The sequence below is a fragment of the Plasmodium brasilianum genome, chromosome 11 (assembly GCF_023973825.1).
Source record: "Plasmodium brasilianum strain Bolivian I chromosome 11, whole genome shotgun sequence".
NCBI lineage: Eukaryota > Apicomplexa > Aconoidasida > Haemosporida > Plasmodiidae > Plasmodium > Plasmodium brasilianum.
The window spans coordinates 630,001-657,719 of NC_090124.1; the positions used below are offsets into that span (position 1 = coordinate 630,001).

Here is a 27,719-nt window from a genome sequence, read left to right on the forward strand (position 1 = left end):
CATCATCCTTCGAATCTTCTTCATTTTTTCCAGGATGATTCCTTTCTTCATTGTTCTCTTTGAATTGATAGTTTTTTCTTTTTGACTGTACGATGGATTGCTTTTTAGGCGTATTTTCTTGCTCTCGCGTATCCTCCTTTTCTTCCTCTTTTACTTTTTCCTTCTGTTCTTCCTCCTCAGAATCCTCTGGACTGATCAACTCCTCAAAATAATCATCTTCTACATCCGACACTTCCCCTCTTTCTTGCAAAATTTCAACAACCACAATATCGTTGTGTATTGCTCTGTTCATTTTTCTAGCTCCTCTTATCACAATTTCTTCATTTTCAGAAACTTTTACTAATGCCATTTTATTAACACATATAATTTGAAAAACTCCTTTAACTATTTCATTATCTCGAAGCTTTTGAATTATATCCTTTTTACTTAAATGTGGTTCGAATGTTTGTTTTTTATCATAATATTTGTCATTATCTACAAGTATATGACTACCTTCCTGTTCTCTTACCATCGAATCGTGTTTATTATTTTCATTAGTCATATCATCTTCAAAATATATTTTTAACTTGTCTATATTAATTGGAGACCCCTCTTTTTTATTACTTTTTTTCTTTAATTCTTTTACATATTTAAATAAAGTAAAACAAGATATATCATTTTTCTCACAATCTTCTTTTAAAAACAAATTATTACTTATAACTATTATGTGTAGTTTTGGATTGTGGTGTCTTAGCCATATTACTATCTTTATAATTTCCTGTATTTGTTTTGTACTCTCCTGAACATTATCATCAACATAGGTAAATTTACAAAATTTATTCACGAAAACAGAATATCTTTTACTACTATTTGGTATATTTTCCTCTACCTCATAACATAGTTCATGTAATTTTTTATATAATATTTTATTGAATGTTCTGACATGTTCATAAATTGTCAATGGAATTAATATATTATCAATATTACATTCATATAAAAAATCCATATATTTAATTATACTATCCATATCTAAAATAAGAATATTTCTTTCTCCATCTAAAAATTTCTTCTTTTTATTTTCACAAACTTTACATTTTTCTATCCCGCAGCTTATATCATTTCTTAAATATATTTCTCTTATTATTTTTGTAATTCTATAATTCGCGCTGCATTTGTACGAACATTTCTGAACACGCTGATCGTTCTTTCTGTTTAGGAACCTGAACGTATGCATATTTTTCTAACTTTCATTGGGGGATCCTTGCACAAGGGGGGAAAAGTGTAAACAGAATTGTGGGGAAGCCAAGCTAGTGACTGAACTAACGAAATGGCAAAAGGATTAGCAAAAAAAAAAAAATATAAAATGAGTGCAATGGAAAGTAACAAAAGAAAGGAATATAAAAAGGCGACAAAACTAGAGGACAAAAGAAGTCAACTGAATGAAACTGTTAACAAAAGGTAATTAATAAAAAGCATTAAAAAGGTATTTAATTGCAGTATAGAAAATAATAATTCACTAATGAATAACATATGAGAAGAGTATTTTATAGCATTTAATGATTCTATATAACAACTGAAAAAAATATCTTGCATAGGATAAATAAATCATTAACTAAAAATAAAACAGAATAGAGCAAAATAAAGTGAAACAAAATAAAACAAAATAAAACAGAATAGAGCAAAATAAAATGAAACAAAATAAAACAGAATAGAGCAAAATAAAATGAAACAAAATAAAACAGAATAGAGCAAAATAAAGTGAAACAAAATAAAACAAAATAAAACCGTAATGTACCTTAAAACAAAAACACGTGAAGAACATCGCTTGCGAAGTTTATTTTTCGTTGCGAACAATATTCACTTTTAAGGAGTGCAAGTGGAACTGTGAGGGAAAAAAAAAAAAAAATTCATGGAAAATGACTCACGAAAAATAAGGAGTAAAAGGAGAACACTAGAAAGCTAATTTGCACTTTAGTAGTGTTATTATTTGTATGCTTTTTCTTTTTTTTTTTTTTCTTTATATTTTTTCTTTTTTTTTTTTTCTATTATGCTGATTTGCTAATCTCGTGCATTTTGTGTAATATAATACACGAGACCTTCTTTTTCATAGCATATTAAAATAAAGAAAAAAAGCGAAATTACCCATATAAATAATTGAATGATTACACATTTATGAAAAAGATTATGAGATATTATGTGTACATTCTTTTTTTATTAAACATAACTCTTATTGGCTTTTCTTGAAATTTAAACGACGATAAAAATGGACAGGTATACATAATAATACCAAGCGGAAAATAATAAAAAGAGAGGAAAAAAAATTAAGAAAAAATTGAAGTAGTTAGGGAAAAAACTAAAAAGAACTGAAAAAAAACTGAAAGGAATTAAGAAAAAAAAAAAAAGGAAAGAATCAAAAAACACAAATAAACATTGAGTAATAAAAAGAATAACTAATAAACATAGTACAAATAATATTAGGATCATTCTTCATAAATAATCTTATGAAATAGACATGCTTACTAGAAACAAATGGAAATATGCTATATCGTGTTATTTTTATATAAAGTTTTTCTCTATTTTTCATTTCATGAACTTGTAGAAAAAAACCTAAAGCGCCTCCATCCTCTTATCTCATTTTTTGTAATTACGAAAGAGAAAATGTAAAAAATAGTTTGTTAGAGAAATCTGATAGCAAGGAAACAGTAAAGAAACAAAAAAAAAAAAAAAAAAAAAAGAGTTACGAATTTGTTAACACAATTTTATGCCGTATTGTCATCACTATTTCATTTCTTATTTTTAATGAAAATTTTTGACAAAATTTTTTCCTAACGTTTTATTTTTATAAAGATAAGGATAACGGACATTCAGAAAGAACTAAGTAGTAGATGGAAGACCTTATCTCAAGAAGAAAGAAAGGTTAAGAATGACTTCATAACAGAGCAAGAGATAACGTGTAGTTTCGTATAACCAATTTTTTCATTGTTAAGTCTATAAATATGTGTGCCTTATTATTATTCCCGTTAGATTTTTGAAGATCAAGCGCAACTTTTAAAATTAAAATATAATGAAGAGCTCTTGGAATGGGTACGATAAACAAATGCAATAAAAATGCCAAAAAGCTGCAATATTAATTAAAAGGAAAAAAAAAAAAAAAAAAAAGGAGGCTAAAATAATGCGCAAAAAAGGGCTAAATATGGGAAAATAAAGGGGAAAAGAAATGAACAGCAATCGCTACCCACAATTACACATACTTCATTTTTTCCCAACATTTATTAACTTCTCAGCAAAAATCTGAAATGACGGACGTGCCAGGAGATATGTTAGCTCAAAAGCAGAGGACATATTTTTACCATATTTTTTCTTTATGGCCTCTTCCTTCTTATTTTAAAAATTTTACATCTAAAACGTGATGTGTAATATAAAAATGTATTTTTTTTTTTTTTTTTTTTGTCCCTCTTTTTTATGAATACCGATATAAATAGCACAATTAAATTTCCCGTTTTGAAAATTCAAAAAATTATGCATTTAAATAATAACGTCAGAAAGGTAAGAAAATAATATAAAAGAAGAGAATGCTTATATGTTATTCAAAAAAAAGACACCGTTTTTTACTTCATTTCACATCACTTTTTTTTTTTTTTTTTTTTATCGTACTACAATAACATAGCAAATATCTTTTATCTTTTTGTTAACTTTTTATTAGATAAACCATGAGGCTATTAATATTTTCCAAAAAGCTTTGGTTAGTTAAAAATATAAAATGATGAAGTGTGGTTCCCATGGATATATGAAATAATATGAACATATACCCCTGCCTTTATTTAGATTACATAGTATTTCAAATTTCTCACCATTTTCAACAGATAAAATTTTTAATCGAATTAGTTAATAAAACAGTTGAATATAAAAATGAAAAAAACACTTCCCGATATATAACATCTCTTGATATAAGTTAAGATTCCATATGCTATCATATGTGATGACCGTTTAATATGATGGCTATTTATTCTGACTACTTATTGTTATCATTAAATATGATATCCATTTGTTATATCTATTTATGATGTCTATTTATTATAATGACTAAGTTTTCCTAAGTGTACACAGTAGTAAAATCACGTATCCGTGTATTATGTTTATTACTTGTGTATGTAACTCGTATGACGTTCGTACATTATGCTTGTTATGTTTTGTTTATACATATATGCGCATATATAACTACAATCATTTGTTATTTTCTCAGTATCGTGCATAAAAAGGGAAGGAATAAAATACAAATTTCTAGAAGGTTTTTAAAAAAAATTAAGGAAATACTTTATATGCTCTTATGAATATTTGCAATTGATAATTTGAAACAAATAGCTAGTTATTTAAAATAATTTTACATCTACTAATAACTAATATTTTGTAAGCTAAAAAATGCAAGCATTCTCTTTTATTTTGTGTCATTTATATAGATTGTTTGTACCTACTGAAAGAGCAAAGCACCAGCACATTTTTTGTTGAGGAGGATGAAAACGAAGGTAAGCTTTTTACGACATACAGTTATACGGATGTTATATTTCTATTTTGTAAAAAGGGGAAATACAAATTAATTCTTTTGTAACAAGAATTAAAGGTTTTCATTCGTTATTCTATTTTATTCTATTTTTATTATATTTTATGTTTTTTATTTTCTTTTTTGTTATTAACGTATTTTATAATTTTTTGAATTTTATAAATTCCGAATAATGTCAAGTTTAATTTTTCTATTGTTTCAAGATTATAGCAGTTCACACTTTCATACTTAAAGTATTATATTTTATCTTTTGTTTTTCTTCTACTAGGTCGTTTATACTCATTTTCCTTTTATTTTTCTTTTATTTTGTGTATGTACCTTTCTGTAACCCTTTTTCCATTCATTTACTTCAAAACAGAGACGATATTTGATTTGTGTGAAGAAGATAAAAAGGAATATAATTACGACATGGAAGAAAAGAAGAGCAGGATGAAGAAGAAATCACAAACTAACAAGACAAAAGAAAAAATCGGAGAAAATAAAAACATATATGCTGATATTACAACATATTTTAAAAAAATTTAAATGCAAAACTACATCTTTTTTGATCTTCTTTTTTGTACTATTACAAAATAAGAGAACATTCCCTTTTGATTTTAAAATAAAAAAATAAAATAATATAAAATAACAGGAAAAAAGCACAAGCTAGCTTTTTCGATTTTTTTTTTTTTTTTTTTATTTTATACTAACAGCACGCTTTATTAAAAAATATCATCTATCATTCACATTTTAATTATGTAAAACTTTTTTTTTTTTTTTTTTCTTATGTCCACAAGTATAAATGTATATGTATATTCTAATCACATACCTTATCATATCCATATATATATGCGAATACGTGCATATGTATATTCATATAACGCATAAATAAACGTAAGGGGCAAAAACGAACGAATAAACCATAGGTGAATCAATCAGCTATGTAAACCTCTACAACAATCGTTTACATGAACAAATATACTTGCAAAATGTACTTGCAAATTGCTCTTACAGAATGTACTTACACATCGCAAATATGAGCAGCATCATTTATTGTAAGCATCACAATTATATATTCAGAGTCGACTGAAAAATAAGAGATTTTAAGATTGTAAGATTGTAAGATATTTTTACCTATTTTTTTTTTTACTTTATTTAATTTTGTTTCTTTTTGTTTCTTTAAGTTTCATTTTGTTTCGTTTTGTTTAACCTTGTTAATTTTCTTTTTAAATATATTTCAAAAGAAAAGCAAAAGATAGAAAAGAAGCTCCTCTGTACGTTATGACTTCATTTTAATATAAACAATAAGACGCTAAGGTTTTAAGCGACATATATTTTTATTCGCATTATTGTTAATTATTAAAGGTTAGCTTCCAAGTGTTATATAGGAATGAACTTCTAACCACTAACCGTTATGCATTAATTATTAACTACCACTCATATTGATGCATAATACAAAATAATAAATGGATTTTGGAGAGGGTGAAAAAACTATGGCCCTTATCGATGCAGACTTTTATATAATAAATTACAGAAGTTGCATAACTACTTATATACAAAGCATACATAATAATTTGCGAAGAGGTAGAAGAGATGCTTTACAAAATGGAGATAATAATGAGAATATAGAAAAAGCAAAAAAAATAATATGTATTTTCATGCTTCAAATATTCCTCAACAACATCGATAAAAATGTAAATCTATTTGATGTTTTACATGAAGTAATAAATAAATATCATTATTTAATAAAACGAGATGTTAAGTCACAGTGTAATAAATGTCAAGGGAATGCAGGAAATGAAAACAGAAATAGCAATCAGCTTCTTTTAAATAATAATGGAGGAGAAATCGATCAGGAGGAAAATATAATTGCCTTTGAAAACAAAAATGAATGGTTAGTTTCAGCAAGTAGGAACATAAGAATTGGGACCAGTCAACAGGTAGATATGAATAAGTATGAGGAGAGGAAAAAAAATGGGCAAAGCGGCGAAAGTGGAGAAAATGACAAAAATGGGCAGAGAAGCCAAAATGGAGAAAATCCTATAAACCAGTTAATTCACAACTTAATACAAAATGGTAACTACGTTAATAGTGAAAATATAGCTTCGTCTAAAATATGTGTGTTAAACATTAGTAACAAAGAGAAGGATGTAAAAAGTTCGTCGGAGTCGTTTGGCGATAATTTTTGTGAAGAAGAGAATTCTGAAGGCACTGAGTTATGCACAAATTTAAAAAGTGAGAAAGTGAAATATTGTAAAAAGGATAAATATACAAATGATAGTAATAACAATGAAGAGGAGTCCAGATGTAGTACATACAAATTAAACAATTTTCCCCCATCGCGTTTATGTAAAAAACGGTTTATAATAAATTATAATAATATAAGCTTAAAAATAAAAACCTTTGATAATGTATTAAATATGACACAATTTATAGAAGAAGAAATAGTAAAAAAGCATAAAATAAATGAGGAATACTTAAGAGAAATAAAAAATTTATATAGAATAATTATCCTCTCCAAATTACACATCGGTGTGTATAAATTTTTGTCCTTACTAAAAAAAAAAAATTTTTTTTTTATATTTTATACTTCAAATAAAAAATTAACTCATCTTCTATTTAAATATTTTAAAATTAGGAAGAGTTTTAAAAATCAATATACTTTAATAAATTCATTTGACGATTTAAAAAATTTTAAAAATTATAAAAAATGTCTAGTATTTAGCAATCGTCAATGTTTTGTGAACTATGCAAAAAGATATGGATACTTCAGAATAGCCAAAGGGAAAAAGAATTCATCAATATCCTCAAACTGTGATGATATTAATTGGGAGGATATAATAATAGCACATAATAAATGTAGTAAAGTTAGTAAAGATAGTATCGATAGTAAGGGTAGTACAGATAGTATGGATAGTAAGTGTAGTAAAGATGCCATATCATCAAACAGTTCAGATTATAATTCTAATAAATATAACGATGTTGTATATCCCTTTGAACGCAACTGCAATTTGACTAAAGATATATTATCATGGAGAACGTTTTATATATTTAATAAATATATTTATATATATGGAAAGGTAGTAAAAGGTTTTGGAAGAGGCAGTAAATACTTAAACATACCAACAGCAAATATTTTTAATAGTAATCTAACTTCAGCAGATATAATGCCAGGTATATACTTCGGCTTATCTAAATTGAAAAAGAAAATTTATAAAACTGTTATATCTATAGGGTATAACCCTTATTTTGAAAATAAGCACATAACTGTAGAAGCATTTTTGTATTACCAGACAAGTAATTTGTTCTATAATGAAAATATTCATTTAATTATTTTTGGTATTTTAAGGAGCGAAAGTAATTTTCCCTCCTTTTCACATCTAATACAAGCCATACAGTTTGATTGCGAACTCGCTCGAATTATTCTGAACAAAATTAAAAATGATGACAAATTTGTAATGTGTAAAAGTTACCTCAATTCGTTGTAATCACGTAAAACCGAAAAAAAAAAAAAAAAAAGAAGAAATGAAGAAATGTAAAATTGAAGAAACGAAGAAATGTAGAAATGAGGAAACGAAGAAATGTAAAATTGAAGAAACGAAGAAATGTAAAATTGAAGAAACGAAGAAATGTAAAATTGAAGAAACGAAGAAATGTAAAATTGAAGAAACGAAGAAATGTAGAAATGAAGAAATTAACAGATCTTTTTTTGTGGCTATGGGGATGGACGTTTTCCTAATATACGCCCCTTATTATTTTTTGTCAGCTCGAGCAATTTCTTTTTTTTTTTTTTTTACACCATTATATTTTTAAAATTATGTTAGAAGAAAAGAAATAATTATTTGAATACATCCAACTGCGTGAAGCGTATATTTAAGTGATGTTCTTTTTTTTTTTTTTTTTTTTTTCTTTTTTGTCCTTTTCCAGGAGTAACATTTTGTGCGGGTACATATGCACACATACGTATACATATGTGTATACAACCTGCCTTGATTTTTTTTTTTTTTAAAGATTTTCTATTGCTCATCTGTAAACGTACATTGCTCGGCAATTTAATTCAATTTGCTTTCACATCACAAAAATCTGTTCGACATGATTGCTTCTTTTAAAATTTTCATTAGTTTTTTTTTCCTTTTTTTCCTTTTTTCCCTTTTTTCCTGTGTTATTTTTTAGCATGCTCGAGAAAAAAAATGCACGAAAAATGAATTATTATTCATTGATCTCTGAATAAAAAAGGTAAAATTGAAAATGGGCTTAAAATATATATACGCCCCTGAAATGTAGTAAAAGATGTGAAAATTTTCAACTCATTCGGTTAACTACTGTTTTTATCTACTTATTTATTGTCCTTTTCGATTCTTTCATTCTTAAAATATGTTATTATATAACATAAGTAGCTCTCTATTTTTCTTCTAGGTCACTTTTAATATTGACCATATTCAGTGTCTTACTTTTTTTTTTTAAATTAAAAAATTTTGACACATCCTCTTATAGTCATGCATATATTCTTACTGTTAAATGGGGTCTTTCCTTTCTCTTAATATGCATGTATATATATATACATAAATAATACAAACGCATATATACATAATACTGATGTACACATATATATATATATAGATGCATGCCCATTTACGACACTAAGCAGAACGAAAAAAAAAAAAATTACCTATTTTTTAAATCCTATTACTATAGTTGACATTTTTGATGTAATATATTGTTTTTTTCACTTGTACAATTTTAACGTAAGTGTTTTTATATATAATAAAAAAAAAAAAATGAAGTTGTAATAAAATTTTTGAAATCTTACAAGATGTAAAATTTAAATATAATTAACACTGACACTGTTCATAACTCTTACTAAATTTTGCTATCAAATTTTTACCCTTTTATTCACCCTATAAAAAATGATCACTGTCAAACGGGCAAAAAGGTGAATGCACAAGTTAAGGTAATAAATAAAATTTTATTCTACTTTCTTTTTCTATCTTTTTTTTTTTTTTTTTCTTCTTTACGTTAACATCCCTTTAACACGAAATTGTGAATTTTTGATTTTTATTTACATATATACATATTATGCATTAAATGTAGTATGTCGCCTGGAGGCTCATTAAATATTATTATTTTTAAAATTTGTTATCTACATTTTGTTACATTTTGCTGCATTTTGTTCATTTTTCTATCTGCTTATATATTTTTTATTTTTTTGTGTTTGCTACTGTATCGTTTTGTACTTGTTAAAAATTATACATTACATATTTGCAAATTATTAACCATTTCTTTTTCTACTTTTCTCAATTTCTTTTTAATCTGTATTTTCTCATAATTTTGATAGAGCCCACATTTACTTCTATGCTTTTTTTTCCTTTTTTTTTTTTCTTTTCTTGCTCGTTTTCATTGCAATTTTGTCATTTACAGAAATGCCCCATATAAAAATATTTGCTTACAAACCATAGAGAAACAAAAAAATTGTAAAAAAGTAAAAAGGTGAAAAAAATAAGGGCATGTATATATATGTACATATACATTATAAATGTAGAAACGTGGAAGGAATTAAATGCATAAGTGTTAAAATTCCCATTTATTTAAGCTTAACAGGGATAAACATCCTTTATATTAAAAATAAATGTATTAAGCATATACAAAAGAGCAACCCTAGTTGATTAGCAGATAAAGTAGATTGCATGCCATTTATTTTACAAATAATTTAGTTTAAAAGTTCGATGAATGGAATACTAGCCCTAAATAGTTTTTGAAAATTATTTATCAGTGTATCAAGTCCTATGTAATATTTCTTCCATTTATATTTCATTAATAATATTATATCTGAATAAAATTAATTGTATGAACGTGTAATGTATATGTATACGCGTATGCACGTACGATATGCGTATGTACCCTTATTCAATTATGATATGCATATATACCCGTATGCACCCATAATATGTAGATATACCCGTATGCACGTGTAATATATATATTTCCCCATATGCCCATATAATTATATAAGTATATCCTTATGATATATACCTGCGCACAGTCTGCACAATGTTGAGCAAGCAACTACACGACCTGCGAATACAAAAGCAGGTGCAAATATTTGAAGACAAACACATTGATAAACTAACAAGAAATAAATATAGGCTATTTAGAAATATTTATAAGAGTATTATAGTGTCCCCATTGCATTTAGTATCAATAAAGAAAGTGTTAGAAAATTTGATAAGTATAAATAAATCATTTGAAGAATTTGAAAACTTATTTTATGTGGAAGAACAGAATACGGTACACTGTTTTTATGATGAAAATGAAAAAAGAGAAATTGAAATATACTTAAAGCATCGTGAATTTTTAACAGTAGAAGAAGAGAAGATAATTTTTAAAAAAATTAAAGAATTTTTAAAATTGTGTTCTCTATATTCAAATAAAAATGAAGTTAAAATTCTGATCGAATTTCTAATATATAAATATGAAATTAATGTAAAGTGTAGTCAGGATATTTTACTGTGTATTTTACCCAACATTTTTTTAGTAGAACTAAAAAATATTTTAGAAATTATATACATAGAAGGAACATCACCCTTTTTTTTTATAAATAATTTTAAACATGACCAATTAAAAAATGTAGACAAATCTGTTTTTTTGCAACATATAAAAAGGAATAATGCTATTTATAAAATTTTATTTGAGTATTTAATAGAATTAATCTTTAGTTCTAGTTGTGACAATGCAATCGTTAGAAAGAAGGAAACGCACATTCCATATATAAATTTTTTTATCACCATTACAGAAGATATTGTTAATAGTTTCATTGACATGCCCATTTATATAGTTGAATTTTACTGTAACGTGCTTCTTGTATTAATAAGCAATTCAAAAAAGGTCTTTGATTTGCTTGGGAAGAAGATATGTAGTGCGATAAAAGTAAATGAAATGAATTCAATGAACAGCTTAGTACAAGAAAAAGAGAATATTTTTCTTCTGCAAATTCAAAATTGCTGTCAATTTTTAGAAAAATTTTTGAAAATTTTTGATGTTGCTATGTTTAAATGCAAAAAAGAATTTGATTTATCATTTTTAAAAAATAAAATATTTTTGTTTATAAATTATGACTTTCTCTCGCTTCATGAAAATCGAATAAGGGAAAATTCGTTATGTTCTTGTTTTGTAAAATGTCTAATTGTTTTACTAAATATAATATACAAAAATACGTACAAAATATCATTCAGCAGTTATTTTAAAGAAACACAAGGGGATCTTCAATATAGTGATAACACAATGGAGCAACTAGAACAACAACAGCAGCAGCAACAACGGCAGCGAAGTGATGAGAAACACATTATGAACATAATAAATTTCGTAAAAGAAAACAAAAAAAACTGCTTTGACAGTAGATTGGACGCCATTATAGAGGATGGAAAAATGCTAGTAAAACTTTTACAAATATTTTATGAGTTAAATGATGCATACGAAGTTATTGACAATTTAATAAAAATTATTTTGATAAAAAGCTATTCCATGAAGTTAAATTTGGACCGATTAGACCTTATATTTTCCCTTTTACAAAATAAAGAAAATTATAAATTTACCATAATATTTATAGTTAATTTAATATCCTTTTATATATACCTTATTAGAAGAGAAGCACATAAAAAGAGTGATAAAGAAGGAACAGAGGGTATAACAGGAACAGTAGGTACAGCTGATATGGAGGAGGCAATTGAAGAAATGAAATTGGAACATGTGGACACCTTAGAATTGTTACTTAGAAAATATTGTTTTAGTAATACCCTAAATAACAGTGTAGTATATAGAACGCACTTTTATGAAATAGTTAAATATTTTATATGTGAAAATAGCGAATTATTTAAAAAGAAAATATTATTATTTGAAGTTTACAGCAAAATAGATGAGCATTTGTTAAAGCTTATTAACATGTTTAGTAACAAATTGAATATTGTCAAAATTTTTAACCATGTTAATGAAGAAAAAGTAGATATCGGTGATCCTGAAATTGTTGAACAAGCTCTGAAGAGCATTAAGTTTATTTATAATTATAGGTTGAGAGCAAAAAAGAAAAAGAATTCAAATGAGGAACAAATAGTAGAGGGAAGGGAGAAAGAAACCCAGAGAGAAAGAAGAACTGGTGAACAGTGCTGTGAACAAAGTCAAAAAATAATCCAAGAAACAAGCAGCCAACAAAGCCAAAGAGGAAATCAAACGAAAGACATATTCGTAAAAGACTTCCTTCCGTTGGGGTTCATAGAAAAAGGAATACAAAATATTGAAAAATCAAAAGGATTCCTCGAATGTTTATATGCAAGGGTTGTTTATCTTTTAAAAGAGAATAAAATGTTATTTACTGATTATGTACAGAAGTATAAAATAGAGTTGATAAGTCTTTTTCCATCCAAAAAATACTTATATCGAATAATTTTTGACGCATTTAAAGAATTGAAACTTCATAATTTTTGTGAAATGGATAAAAATCGCAATAAGATATTTTTGAAATTTTACATACAATTATTTATGATAAAACTGATAAAGATGCACAATAAAAATAAAGAAAAATTGAAAAAGGACAAATTTTTTAAAAATTTTATTAATATCAACTTTTCTTTTTTTTTTATAATATATGATTGTGAAAATAATAAGGATTTGTACATAAGTAATTCCTTTTTTTCACGAGATATTGTACACGGAATTTTCCAGTTAACAAAAAATTTCTTTTTTCTTTTGTGCAAATTAAAGAATGTCAGTTGTTACAATTTTGATGATTTCATCCAAATGCAAATGAAGCAACAAAGATACAAAACCATTGAAAATTTTGTAAAGCATAGTGTTCCTTTTCGCACCAATATCTTGATTAGAATACTATATTTTTTTTCAAATGTGGACCTATTTAAATGTTTTGGATCCTGCAATACAGAACTGAACACAACTCGTTATGAAGCACATGAAGTAGATGAAGGAGAATTAAATCAGATCAATGAAAATATTTTAACCGTATCTACGAAAGTATCATTAGATAATGAATCTAATGATGACTATGAAATCTGTAAAGAGAAAGAAATTAAACAACATGTGGAAAAAAAAAAATTAAGAAATTTTTTATTAAGAATATTTAAAATTTTATTCGTTAATATGGATAACAAGAATTTCAGTTATTATGCTTATACTAGTAAAAAAATGTACATGAGCGTAGTAGAATCATTTCAAAAAACAATAGTACAGTTTAATAACATTGACCCTTCAGTAACTTATTTCTTATATTTCAAATGCCTTAATTTATTTTATATGAATAGCACGTATTTAAAATTTGTGTGTGATACTTTAGATTACTTTATTTTTTTATATAACGTTGATAATATAAAAAAGTATATAAAGGATATTAATATGATGACCAATGCCGCTATAGAAATATACAAATACTTGAAAAAAAGAACGAGGAAATTAGATATAAAGAATTATTATGGAAATTGTTTCATGGGTATAATAATTCTTTGTACTCCATATGTTTTTTCTAGCACGAGAATTAGATATGTTATCAATAAAGCCAAAAAAATAAATGATAAAAAACGTGTAGTTATAGATTATCATATTTTAAATACATTGTTTGATAGAAGCAGAATTATGAAAAACGCAGGAATTTTTCATTTACTAGACAATGTGGAAAGTTGTCCCAGTTACCCAGAAAATTATATAACTGATGGCATCAGGAGGAATAAAGTTGTTAACGAAGCTAACTTTGTAGATGATAATAATAGCGCTAGTAATACTGTTAATAATAGTAATGATATTAGTAATAGTGTTAATAATAGTAATGATATTAGTAATATTGTCAGTAATAGTAATAACAGTAGTAGTAATAGTAAAGAAGAAAAGGGTGTTTGTCTTATGACAGGTGATAATAATAAGAATGAAGTAATAGGAAATATAGAAGATTCATTAGAACCATTATGTAATGAATATACTGTTCACGTTCATTCTCTTATTTACGGGCGAAAATGGGATAGACGCAAACCTCAGTGTTATGAAGTTATTAAATATATTTTATTTATATTTGCCTATTTAAATAAATATTTTTTTAATGTATTATTATCAAATTTCCATGTTGATATTTTTTACAACAGTATTGCAGTGTACTTCTTAAAAAAAAATTTAATACTCATACATTTAAGAAGAATTATGCAAAGAAATTCGTACCCATATAAAATAACAAAAATATATAAATTGATATTAAGCATGAATTGGAAACTCTTTTACAAATACGAGTACATCTACCCCTTTCTATATTTAATAGATTTTTATGTTAATGTGTTAGACAGTAGCTATCTGAGGAAGGCGAAAGTGGAGCGTTTAAATGATAGTAACATAGGCGCTTCGAATACCAATGCGAAGAGCATTATGAACAATGGTTTAAATTACGGTGGACCAGTAATCGAAAGAAGTAGTATTAAGAGTGCCGAGAATAAAAAACTAAATGAGAAAGTGAAATATATGAACAGAAAGTTACTTAAAGAATTTAGTTTACACTATTCTAGTAAGACCTCAAAGAAACCTATAAATATAATAAAGCTTAGAAAAATGAAAAGAATTAAATATTCAGCTATCTTGAATAATCCAAATATTGAAGAGATGGATAAAAAATTTTTTCAAAATCTGAGAGGCTTTTTCAAATATCATGAACAACTTATTGAACATTTCTACTTTGATAAAGAAAGTGAAATAAGGGCTATGTGTGAGTTAATAATTAAGAGAATAATAGAATACAATAACGATATATTAATAATTCAGTTATTATCTATTAAGAATTTTTGTACTAGTTCTTTATTTAAAAAGGATATACGTTCATGTATTGAAAAATTAGATATATATAATTTTATGTTATTTAAAGAATTATTTTCAAATAAGAAGGATCACAATTATAATTCCATATTGTTAATGTGCAAAAATGTGAAGAGTGTAGCAGAGAAAAACAAATTATTACTTTTTATAGAAACACATGTAGTGAAAAAAAAAACAAAGGGATCTCTTCGTTGTTTGAGTATTTTGAAAATTCTTATTATGTTATCAGACAATAATATAAATATTAGTAGTGATAATAATAGCTTGAACAATATTCATCATTATGTAGAATTTGTGAAAAATCATATAAAAATTTTTAAAAGAATATCAGTGTTTATAGAGACAAATAATATTTTATTTTTAAAAATAATCAAATATATAACAAATATATGTACCCTTATGTGTAATGTACCCGAACTAATAACATATCATTTATCGTTAGTTAAAAACAATTTCCTATCAGATATTGTTTCGTTATTTTCTAAAAATATCTATTTCTTTTATGAAGACATATCCTCACATATGAAATCTCTCTCATATGCCTTTAACAAACTTATAAAAAAAAAAATAAGGCTTTTTGTGGATTCTCAAAGGAAGCAATATTTAAAAGGGGCATCAACATTGGAAGGGGTATCATCTTTGGATGAGGCTTCAACTGTAGCTGAGATATCAACTATAATTGAGGCTTCAACTATGGCAGATGCTTCAACCGTGTTAGAAGATGCAGATAAAGAAAAGCAAACAAAGAGCCAACTCACTGACGGTAAGAAGAGACAAAACGAGCAGATATGTAGCCCAAAGGATGAATGCAGTATACGTGAAGTTTCTTTAAAAAAAAGGAAGTTAACTAATTATAATTCGCTTTCCCATTGTTCAGTATCAGAAGATGAAACACTTAGAACACTGATTGTTCATAAAAAAAAAAAAGGTAATCGTTGTTACATGGAACATTTTGTACAGAATGAGGGAGAAGCAGATATGATTAGCCATTATCATTTACACATATTTGCATTTATATGTACATTTATTAATAGAATTTTTAGAAACGAGATTATAGATTTACAATATTTCATAGTTTTGATGAAGAACTTAATGTTCTTGTTTAATAAAAATTACAGCTCGTATGTCATATCAATTTGTTTTATAAATTTTATTATAAAAATTAAAATAGAAGATTTACACGCATGCACACATTACATAACAGATGTTCTTAATATATATTATTCTCATGACATAACTTATTGTATCAGCAACCATTTGTTGTTGTTTCTTTCATTGTATTTATGCCCTCATTCATTTGTAAAAGATAAATTAGTGCAAAATGACCAAGTTAACAAGTTAAAGAAAAGGGGAAAAGTAAATACTAGCTATAATGACAATACTATTGGGTATGTAGAACATTTTGGCAGTATTAATAAGGAAAATTATAATAGTGAGCTTGAAAATAACAAGAGAATAGGTATAATTAATAGAACTACTTCTTACCCCGCTTATGTACAAACTAAGCTAAAATACATCAAACCACATTTAAAAAAAGTGAAGAATATGAAACTTTTATGTTTGAAAATTATTTCCTTAATTTCAATTATTAATTCATCAAATAAAAGTAGTATCAAATTAATTTCATATTTTATATATTTTTCCACTTTTCAAAACTTTATTCTCTGTTTTTGTTTTGCTAAAGATAAAGTTATCAATAAGAGGTTGAACATATTGTTCAAGAAATTCGCTTTTCGAAATACAGATACATTCATATTGGCACATATTCTGAGCAACTTTAAAGTCAGCGCTCGTGCTTCATGCAATTTATGTAATTACTTGAGGGAAAAAGGCATGGGTGATCAAGAAGAGAAAGAAGAGGAGGAACAAGTTGAAGTTAAGGTTGATGTAGCAGCAGGAATATCCGGTCAAAGGAGCGTGGAGCGACCGAAGAATAATAAACAGAACGATGTGCACTATTTTGAGAATTTATTTTTGTATAAATTTTTGTTTTACCTGAACAAGCAAAAAGAGTACATGGCATTCAACGAAGGATACAAAAAATATATGAAGCATAAAGAAAATTTGGAAAGCACAAATCAAGGTGCTGTTAACGATTTAGATAACAGTCATTTCGCTTATAATATATTTAACGATATTCTGAATATGGAGATAGAAAATAATGGAGATGATGTTGACAGTGGCAGAAGTACTAATAATAACAGGGGTAGTTGTAAAGTTAGCGATATAATAAACAGGAAACTCTTAACTTTTTATGATTTTATAGTGAACAAGCTGTTGAACATAAACTATGCTGTTGGTTCGCGCCTTTTTAATGAAATTATTGTGTTCATTAATCAAAGAATAAACAACCACATAGACGCAAAGCACATATTTGATGCTATAATGTATTCTTTATATAACCAAAAAAACAAAAAGTCATTTTCAATTTTGAACGAAATATATATACATAATATATTCAACAAAGCACTGTTCAAAATAAAGTTAGATAATTCTATGCAAATTTTAATTGTGTCAAAAATAAATGAAATATTAAGAAATCTGTTTGAGAAATATTACTTAGTTTTTGGAAATGAAATGAATGAAAGGAAAAAAAGATATGAAATAGTTGAGGAAGAATATTATGGGGAAGACACAGAGGAGGAAAATTGTGATGATTCTTCAAGAGAGAACAGTAGAACAAATAGCACAACGAATAGTAGTAATATCAAAAAGGGTAAAAAGAAAAAATCGTTGTACTCAGAAATGGACAAGATATATGAAGAGTATAAAAAATACACAGCACATGTAGGTACAATAAATGAGATTACAACTAGTGATGAAAAAGATTATAATTGTACGTTGGCATATACTGGTGCCTTTTCTTCCAACCTTTTTGATATAAATTCCTCAGGTTCAAAGGTCAACATAAATGATAACAACTGCATTAATAATTACGAGGAAGAGGACAATGGGTATATGAAAAATATTGTAGAATATGAATATGGTTCAGGTGAAATTCTGTATATAAAAGATACAAACAGATGTAAGGACTTAAACAAAATTTTTTTTATAGATAGTTATTATTTAAATACAATTTTAAAATGTATATGTTCCCTGTTAATTAATTTCCCCTTATTCACAAAGAAACGAATGATTGAATTGTTCTGTGCTTTATTTTTAAATAACAAAAGATATATATTAATGAATGAGAAGAATTTACTTAAGAGTAATTTCTATAATTTTAGCAAAGACAAAAAAGTAAAGCATATCAATAAAATTGTTATAAACCCTTTAAAAAAATTAAGTATATATCATTTATTTTTTATATTCTCAAATAATGATATTAAAAGTTGCTTAGAAAATATAACTAATTATTACCAGAAGAATTCGAATCTTTTTGAAAATCCAACTAGAATATATGATCATAATGGATCACTTGTTCTTAATAACTCTTTGTTTATATATCAACATCTGCTTGTATTTGCGCATTTTTTTGGTGCTAGCTACAACATAATCAGCGATTTAGGCCTAAAATTATTATTTCTGTTAATAAACTGTTATATAAGTAACTGTTATAAATATATCGCAAGTCTCTATGAAAAACATCAAGGTAAAATAATGAATTTAAACAGCCATGATTTCTGTTGTTATAGTGTTAAATACGATGTATCAAATCATATAGGGAATAAGACACAAGATGAGATGCTTATTGATCTTAGGGTAGAAGAACAAAATATAGTAACATCACTATTATATACATCATCCAAGATTAAGCTGACTTGTTTACAAGATTTATTTAGTAGACTCGTCTCATGTTTCGAACGAAAGATTTTTGAATCTAACGCATCTAATATTTTGGAATGTTATAAAACAGTCTATGAAAGAAGAATATATTTTATATACTTTTACAGGCTCTATCAAAACTTTGGTTCAATTTTAAGTAACAGGAGCAAGTACCTACTTGATCTACTCAACAATATCAAGCTGACTTTAATAGCATGTCAAAAGAATAGTGAATGCATATATGAAGGAAGCAAGTTCAGAATTACTGGAAACAACAGTGGTAGTTGGAATAACAATAATGATAGTTCCCTTTTGAGGAATGAGACAGAAGAAAGAAAAGATGAGAACTATGGTAGAAATCGCGAAAATAAAGAAGACGAGGAAGATGAAAAATTTCCCAAATTTACAAATGATGTCGAAGACAATGTAGAACGAAAGAATAGAAAAAATGTCTTAAAAAATAAATGGTATTGGTTTGATCTTGGATATTGTGCATTAATTTGTTTATATGAAATTTTAAAAAATGAGAAAAAAAATCAAACAAATATTACACCTGTTTTTTATGAAATTTGTTTGGACCATGTTATAGACTGTTTTAACTTCTTTGTATATTTACCAAGAGTTCATGTAAATTATGACGTCCAAAATAATGTTAATGAAGATATAATAAGAAACAGTGAGCATATTGATATGAAAAAAACGTCCATTATTTTATTAGACATACTCAAATTAATTTTATTTGAATTATATTCTTTATATCTTAACGATCCATCAAAAATACAAATTATGACTATGAGATTATCAATTAAAAATGATAATAATAATGCTAGTACTAAAATTACCATAGCTATCATATTAACATTAAAATATATTTACGAAACAATTGGCTATAAAGAATTATTCTTTTCTCTTCAAGATTTGTATCAAATATTTTCTGAACTAAATGATCATCCAGATGATGAAATTGAGCTCATATCCAAGAAGTGGTTTAATGAGATAAGCAAATATACGGGGAGGACTTAATACTCTTGTTTTACCGTGTAACATTGGTTATTCCTAAATTATTATCTATTATATTTTTTTAGCATAATTTAATTTTGACATTATATATTTTTGAAAAAAAAAGAAAAAATAAAAATAATAAAAAAATAAAATAGGTACATTTAGTCACATTTAAACAAACCAGTATTCAGCCTATTCATTTTAAAGACACATTAATATTCTTAACGCTTTATCAAAAAATGTTAATGGTGAAAAATTTTATCAAAATGAAGAAAAAGGACTGTTTTTTTAAAGGGTCTTAATGCTTACACATGTATATCTCTTCTTATATATATATATATATTTATATTCGTATCTTAATCTAATTCAACTTTTGAGTGTTCAAAAGTGTTATACATTAATATATTACTTTGCCATATTTGCAATTTTTAAAAGAATTTCTTATGAATATTTCGTATATATAACATTTTAATACAATTATATACATTATTTTATCTTTAAATTTTAAAATTGCCATTTGTAAAAAAGTAACACTGATCATGCACTCATTTATTTAATTGTTCGCCCATTAACTTGTTTATTTCCCATTTGGCTATTTATTTATTTATTCATTTATTTGTGTATCCGTTCATTTGTGTATTCGTTCATTTGTGTACTCATTCATTGGTGTATTCGTTCATTTGTGTAATCGTTTATTTGTGTATTCGTTCATTCGTGTATTCATTCATTCGTGTATTCATTCATTCGTGTATTCATTCGTATGTTTATTTATCTATCTGTTTATTTAATTTAATTTTTTTTTTTTTCCCTTTATTCAGCAATCATGATAATCAGCTAAAACTCAAAAAAAATTTTAATTTTCTAAAATATTATGTATTATTTTGTACAGAAAAATAGAACTTGCTCAAAATAGTAAAAGAAAAAAAAAATTATTGTTTTTTTTTTAAAGTATTTAAAAAATTTATTTATAAAATTTACTTTAAAAAAAATAAACATTCCTCTAATTAAATGAATCCAAAAAAAATTTTTTAATGATTCAAGCAATAAATAAATGTAAAGCAATTACAACATCTATCTTTTCAAAAGATGGAAAAAGCAAAAATATTTTTTCTATATTTTTTTACAATAATATATATTAACACCATAATATTATTAGAACACATTATATCTCCATTACGTGTAAATATGCCTTTTTGTCCCTGTCACATTACTGTATATTAAATGAAGTATTAATATTTCTTCCTTTTTTTTTCTTTTTTTTCTGTAAAAGAAATAAATTTGTTATGTCAAAATGGGAATTCTAGAGGTAAACGCATACATTAAAGCTTTTGCATAGTTTTAGCTTTGTGTGCTCATATTTGGTGTGCATAATTTTTTTTTTTCAGAAAATCAAAGAAATAGAGGCCGAGATGGCCCGAACCCAAAAAAACAAGGCAACTGAGGTAAGAAAGATGTGCACAATGTTTTATTCTATTTTAATATTTTTTTCCTTTTTATTTCATTTTTACTTCATTTTACTTCATTTGTACTTGTTCTCTTTCGCTTGGTCTTATTTTTCCATATATGAATTGTTCGAACAAATGGACTTCTTTTTTTTAGTATCATTTGGGTCAATTAAAAGCTAAATTAGCGAAGTACAGGTACAAGCAAAGAAATATTTCGTGTTTCCATTTTAAAATTTTGTTCATTCCTTTTATTACAACATTGTGTAAAATTGTTCATTTATATTATTACTTTATATTATAATTTGTACACATGTCTACTTATGCATTCCGTTTGATATTATAACATTATTTATATCTTTATTATTTTATAACATTTTACTGTCAGATCACAACTACTTGAAGCTCCAAAAGGGGGGAAGAGAGGAGAGGGTTTCGATGTACAGAGGTTCAAATAAAAAGAGAAATGAAAATTAAAGAATGATATCACTGCATAGATAAAAAAAAAAAAAAAGAAGAGAATTGTTTGAATGTAACACACAAAATAAGTAAATTATTATTATTATTATTTTATTATTAGACAAGGAGATGCGAGAATATGCTTAATCGGTTTTCCCTCCGTTGGGAAATCAACACTTTTATCAAAAATAACAAGTACAACATCTGAAATCGCTGATTATGAATTTACTACATTAACGTGTAAACCAGGTACAATTCTAATAAAGCGCAAATACGAATTTAAGCAGCTTCTAAATTGCGGTTATGTTCTGTTTACTTGTACGTCTTTTCGTTTATTCTATTTTTGTTCTACTGTCCAATTTTTTTTTTTTTTTAACAGGAATTGTAAGTTACAAGGATTCAAAAATTCAGTTACTTGATTTACCAGGGATTATTCAAGGCGCAGCAGAAGGCCGTGGAAGAGGCAGACAAGTACAGAAGGAGAAAAAAAAAATATTTTAAAATTTTTATAATGTAAAAATAATAATCGTATGGAATGTATATTTTTAATTTTACTGTGACTGCTATTTTTTTAAAATAGGTAATTGCTGTAGCAAAATCCTGTGATATGATTATGATGATATTGGATGCAACCAGAGACAATAGACAAAAAATAAAACTAGAAAAGTATTTTTTTTTTTTTTCTTTTTTTTAAATACTCTAAATAATATATAAAGCATAGTATATGTAAATGAGAGTATTATAAAATTTGATTTTTTTTTTTTTTAGTGAATTGAAATCAGTGGGAATAAGAATTAATCAAGAACCGCAAAGGGTAAGTAGTATGAAAAATGTCCTAAGAAACAAATTTATTGTTTCTTTTATTAATATTGTTAGTGTTTTTATTATTATTATTATCCTTATCTTACATATTTTAAGAAATAAATTACCAGACTAATGATTACTTCACTTTTTTACACTTATCAGATAACATTAACGAGAAAGAAATTAGGGGGTGTTGTCATAAATAGCACTGTTCCATTAACTAAAGTAATTATATTAAATATTTTAATTTTTTTTTTTATTATTCTTTTTGTTCAATTGTTAATGTTGTTATTACGAATGCCATTGTTATTGTAACTATAATATACATTATTGTTTTCACAATTGTTAATATTTTTCCTTTTTCAGATGGACAACAAACTTATAATGAGCATACTCCACCAGTACAAAATACATAACTGTAATTTGTTATTTAACGAAGATGCTACTGTAAGAAACCCTATTGTGGATAACCCAAGAACTCATGGCGTCAATAATATCAAATACTTTTATTTTTCTTTTTTTTTCATAGGTAGATGATCTCATTGATGTTATAGAAGGAAACAGAAAGTATATAAAGTGCATTTATGTGTACAACAAAATAGATATGTTACCATTGAAGGAGATTAATACTATTGCTTCAGGGTATATCGGAGTTTGTATATTTTAAATACGCACACATATATATATATATATATATATATATATATATATATGCGCAGTCTTATTATTTATAAGCTTTCTGTACATTTTGAACATTTCTTACGTTTTGTATTATAGTGAGAACACCGTTGTAATAAGTAGTAGCAAATCATGGAATTTGGATGTATTGAAAGAATATATATTTCAAAAGTTGGAAATTATTCGAGTGTACACAAAAGTTCGCAAAGAAAAACCTGATTTTACAAATCCCATTACGTTGACTAGACAAAGAGGTAACAAGAGATAAGGGGAAAAATTGAAAAAAGAAAAAAACGAAAAAAGACAACATATATAAAAAGAGTAATATTTTTTATTTTCTTCATTATTTTATTTTTTTCTTTTCTCATTTTCTTCCCTTTTTGCATTCTACCGGCTGATATGAATTTCTTAAGTACATAAAAGAAAATGTTCTATATTTCCACATTTTTCAGGAAGTCAAACTGTTGAAGCTGTGCTTAGTCAAATACATAAAGTAATGAGAACAATGATAAGAAATAAATGCGAAATTTTTTTTTTTTTTTTTAAGATATAATATTTTGCATAACGTATAAATGACAATTTTAATTTTAGGACATGATTAAAGATTTTAAATTTGCGTTAGTTTGGGGAAGAAGCACAAAACACAACCCACAAAGAGTTGACTTGCGTAAGCCAAAAATGGATATACCCACATATATACATACGTACATACATATATATATATATATATATGTATGGCACTTGCACGCGTTAATGTGGGCATACCTATTCACTTATATACCATTTTACATACGATTTGTTCAATTTTTTTTTTTTAAATCAGATCATAAACTAGCTGATGAAGACGTTATACAGATTGTAAAAAATGGCTAGCTAGAATAAAACAAAAAAGGATGTTTTTTTTTTTTTTTTTCTTTGTTTCATATCAAATTATTATTGTCTTTGAAAGTATGCTATTATAGTGTATATATTATGCAAAGAATAATATTCTCTACAAAGATGTTAATAAGCGATTTTTCTTTTCCTACTATTTTGTTCTTTTTTTCATTTTGATATTAATATGGTTATACTAATTTTCTTTTTCTTTTGATTTTTTTTAGAGCCAAATAAAAAATAAATACAAAATCTATTAAATATCATTGATGATCAACACCTTTTTTTATTTTATGTTACATTTTTGTTTATCTTCTCTATTTTATGCGAAACGCAAAAAAAACAGAAAATAAAATTTTTGGTATTTTTAAAAATTTATGCAGAAGTTTTAATAAAGTATTAAATACACATTAAAAATAAAAAATGGGAAAATATGCATATACGTAAATACATATATGCATTGGTGTATATACGTATGTATATATATATATACAGACGCACACTTGCGTGTCCGTTGTGTAACACAGTTTATCCGTTTAATTGGCTTATATCTATGCAATAAGTGCGCTAGCCGTACTGGACTGATATTTCCAGTTGGATGGTAACAATTTTTTTCTTTTGTAATATCTCGATATTCTATGTATTTTGGACTCGGTTAAAATTAATCTGAATTTGCAATCTTTATCCTTTTTATTTTTTTCCAAATGTTTTCTCATTGATACAGCTTTTTTTATTAAAAAATACAAATCTTCCGGAATCGTCGTAGCAACACCATGGGCTCTTAATATTCTTAAAATTTTATTTCCTGTAACTGCCTTTACCTGTGGTATACCATAATTATCTCTTAACGTTGCACCTATTTGAGATGGTGTTTGTCCTTTCTTTGCTAATTTAATTATTGCATCTTCTATTTCTGATGGTTTTTGTTTCAACCAACTTGGCTGTTTTCTTTTGTATGGAATTGTTGAGCTAGATATACCTTTTCCTTTACCGTACATGCGACCCATTGTTTCTTCTGCAAGCAAAAATTATGCAAATACTTGTATGTATTTGTATATACACAAATTAATGTGTTAATATATATATATATGTTTGCGTAAATAATATATTCCTACTATCCCTATATTGTAATAATAATTACAAATGTAATAGTACTCTTTCAATTTAATTTCGTTCTTCAAAAAAAAAATTAAAAAAAAAAATATTCCTCTCTTTGCTTAAATAAACACTATATTTTTTTTTTTTATTAACAAAACTAAATGCAAGTTAATTATATTTTATATTCAAATTTAAATACATTTACAAATTTTGTTCATTTCAATAATTAAAACTATAAGCAACTGAACAAAATGTTCTTATACATATTTGAAAATATTTAATTTAGCTACTGCAGAGGTACATTATATTACATATATGTATATATAATGATTTATTACATTTTTACGAATGTTTCCTTTTTTACCTTAGTGATTAAACGAAAGATATGTACTTTTACAATTATATATATTATATATATAACAATATTATATATAAATTAAATGTTTTTTTTTTTCTTATAAAATGTTAGAAATCTCTTTTCTGTGTTTTGAAAGAAAAAAAAAACTTTATACATTAAAAAATTTATTATTTTTTCATTTATAATTTATAGAAAATTTAATAAACAAACATCTTTTTATTTTTTCTTATTTTTCATCCTAGATATTTTTTTTTATAAAATTCTTTGAACTTTTCAATAAAACAGTTGTGAACATAAAAAATAGTAGCTTTTTTGCTATTTTTTTTTTTCTTTGTATGTAAAATATATTATTGTGCACATATGCATAATATATATATAATATATGCTTATTTCAAGTGTAGTAAATTTGTACATCAAAAATACTATCTCCTTAAAACAAATAAATAGAGACTGTTAAAATTTGTGCACATTTTCTATTATTGCATTACTAATTGCATCTTTGTATGCTATTAAACAATGTTAAAAATGTACATAATTTTATAAAGTTGTTATTGATTATATTTATTTTTCTTCCTTTTTTATGTATGCGTTTTTTCTAACTATCAACGAGGTGACCTAGGGGTACGGAACTCACCAATCCTCTTAAAATTGTCCGTTAAAGGGGGAAAATATATTTTTGCTTAATTTTCTGTTATTAACAATTTTTATATGCTTATTTTTTAAGTGAAATTATTTATTTATTTATTCATTCATTTATTATTTTATTCTTCTTTGTTTTTTATTTTATTTTATTTTATTATTTTTTTTTTTCATTTAACGTTAAAAGATGTATAAAAAGATAAAAACTTTTTATAAATGTTTGAGTAATGTTGTATATATGGATTTAACCATATGCTTAAACGGATGAAAGTAAAAATGTAAAGTTCTTCCCCATTAAGCAAGGATATAACATTATAAAATAAAAAATATTATTAATGTACACGTATGTATTTGAAACAAATTAATCTTTCCTTCAGCGAATTTCATTATCTAATAGTTAATAACTTTTTACTTTCCAATACAAAAAAGAAGAAAAAAGTGGATACCTTAAGGAATTTCTTTTTATCCTATGTTAGAATTTTTAATTTGGTCGTGCTTTATGTTTTTTTGCTGTGCCCTCTTATTCCTGTAATGATATAACATATATTTGTATGATAATCATTACATTGTATTATAAGAGGCTTTATAAAAAAAAAAAAATTTCCCCTATCTCATGGGTACCGAATGAATATTAATATATATGATATTTTTTTATGAAGAAATGTATAATAGTTTTATCATTTTATTCATTTTATTAAGGAAAACAAAAGATGTGTGTGTGTGTGTGAATAAATATATAAAGAACGATATCCAACGCGTATGCGTATATATATATATATATATATATATATGTTCCTTTATAGAAAGACCAATATTTGAAAAGAAACAAATCCTACGTTCTTTTTATAGTCTAAAATTATGTGTTAAACTTTGAATCAGTGTAAAAACTGGGCACCTTTTATAAACTAATTATTAAAACAACATAAATATCTCTACAACTAAATGAGGGTTTACAAAAGAAAAGGAAAAAAGTTCATCATATCATATGAACATCATACAGTTAAAAAGTTTAGTTAAAAAATGTACACTTTTATTCATATTTTGAATAAAATTAAAAATATTTTTTTTTTTTTTTTTGATTATTTTATACTTAAATTTATCTATCAATAATTGGTGAAACGTGTAAATTTAAAAAGAAAAAAACAGTGTAATTAAAAAGTATGGTTTTTTTTTTTCGAAATGATAAAAAAAACAAATTCTATTATCTACTTCATTATAAAGCTGCTTCCTGATCATA

General features: G+C 25.5%; 6 protein-coding genes across 6 annotated transcripts in view; 4 read left to right on the plus strand and 2 right to left on the minus strand.

The window, feature by feature from the left end:
* The window catches only part of MKS88_003601 (exosome complex exonuclease RRP44), a gene marked incomplete at both ends in the record, with an annotated part of 3,063 nt that extends 1,850 nt beyond the window's left edge, over positions 1-1,213 (minus strand). Inside the window, one exon of the mRNA XM_067216705.1 lies at positions 1-1,213. This exon is cut by the window's left edge and continues 1,850 nt beyond it. Within this exon, the coding sequence (XP_067072413.1) occupies positions 1-1,213 (1,213 nt within the window).
* Positions 1,214-1,342: 129 nt separating this feature from the next.
* On the plus strand, positions 1,343-5,062 carry MKS88_003602 (high mobility group protein B4; the record flags this gene model as incomplete). The annotated part of the gene is made up of 11 exons (XM_067216706.1): positions 1,343-1,437; positions 2,579-2,681; positions 2,827-2,895; positions 3,004-3,063; positions 3,264-3,298; positions 3,462-3,525; positions 3,683-3,721; positions 3,843-3,930; positions 4,223-4,267; positions 4,437-4,502; positions 4,896-5,062. The coding sequence occupies 11 exons, from the start codon at positions 1,343-1,345 to the stop codon at positions 5,060-5,062; spliced, it is 831 nt and encodes a 276-aa protein (XP_067072414.1).
* A 920-nt stretch (positions 5,063-5,982) lies between these two features.
* On the plus strand, positions 5,983-8,004 carry MKS88_003603 (riboflavin kinase; the record flags this gene model as incomplete). Its single annotated transcript, XM_067216707.1, has 1 exon — positions 5,983-8,004. The coding sequence occupies one exon, from the start codon at positions 5,983-5,985 to the stop codon at positions 8,002-8,004; it is 2,022 nt and encodes a 673-aa protein (XP_067072415.1).
* Positions 8,005-10,564: 2,560 nt separating this feature from the next.
* Positions 10,565-20,152, plus strand: MKS88_003604 (uncharacterized protein; the record flags this gene model as incomplete). Its single annotated transcript, XM_067216708.1, has 1 exon — positions 10,565-20,152. One exon carries the CDS (start codon positions 10,565-10,567, stop codon positions 20,150-20,152), a length of 9,588 nt encoding a protein of 3,195 aa, XP_067072416.1.
* Positions 20,153-21,422: 1,270 nt separating this feature from the next.
* MKS88_003605 (GTP-binding protein) lies at positions 21,423-24,387 on the plus strand (the record flags this gene model as incomplete). The annotated part of the gene is made up of 15 exons (XM_067216710.1): positions 21,423-21,437; positions 21,517-21,573; positions 21,731-21,771; positions 21,962-22,021; positions 22,154-22,281; positions 22,412-22,503; positions 22,613-22,698; positions 22,801-22,846; positions 22,999-23,061; positions 23,203-23,283; positions 23,366-23,478; positions 23,614-23,768; positions 23,967-24,007; positions 24,106-24,181; positions 24,338-24,387. 15 exons carry the CDS (start codon positions 21,423-21,425, stop codon positions 24,385-24,387), a joined length of 1,104 nt encoding a protein of 367 aa, XP_067072417.1.
* A 551-nt stretch (positions 24,388-24,938) lies between these two features.
* Positions 24,939-25,394, minus strand: MKS88_003606 (40S ribosomal protein S15; the record flags this gene model as incomplete). The annotated part of the gene is made up of 1 exon (XM_067216711.1): positions 24,939-25,394. The coding sequence occupies one exon, from the start codon at positions 25,392-25,394 to the stop codon at positions 24,939-24,941; it is 456 nt and encodes a 151-aa protein (XP_067072418.1).
* Between the last annotated feature and the right edge of the window lie 2,325 nt (positions 25,395-27,719).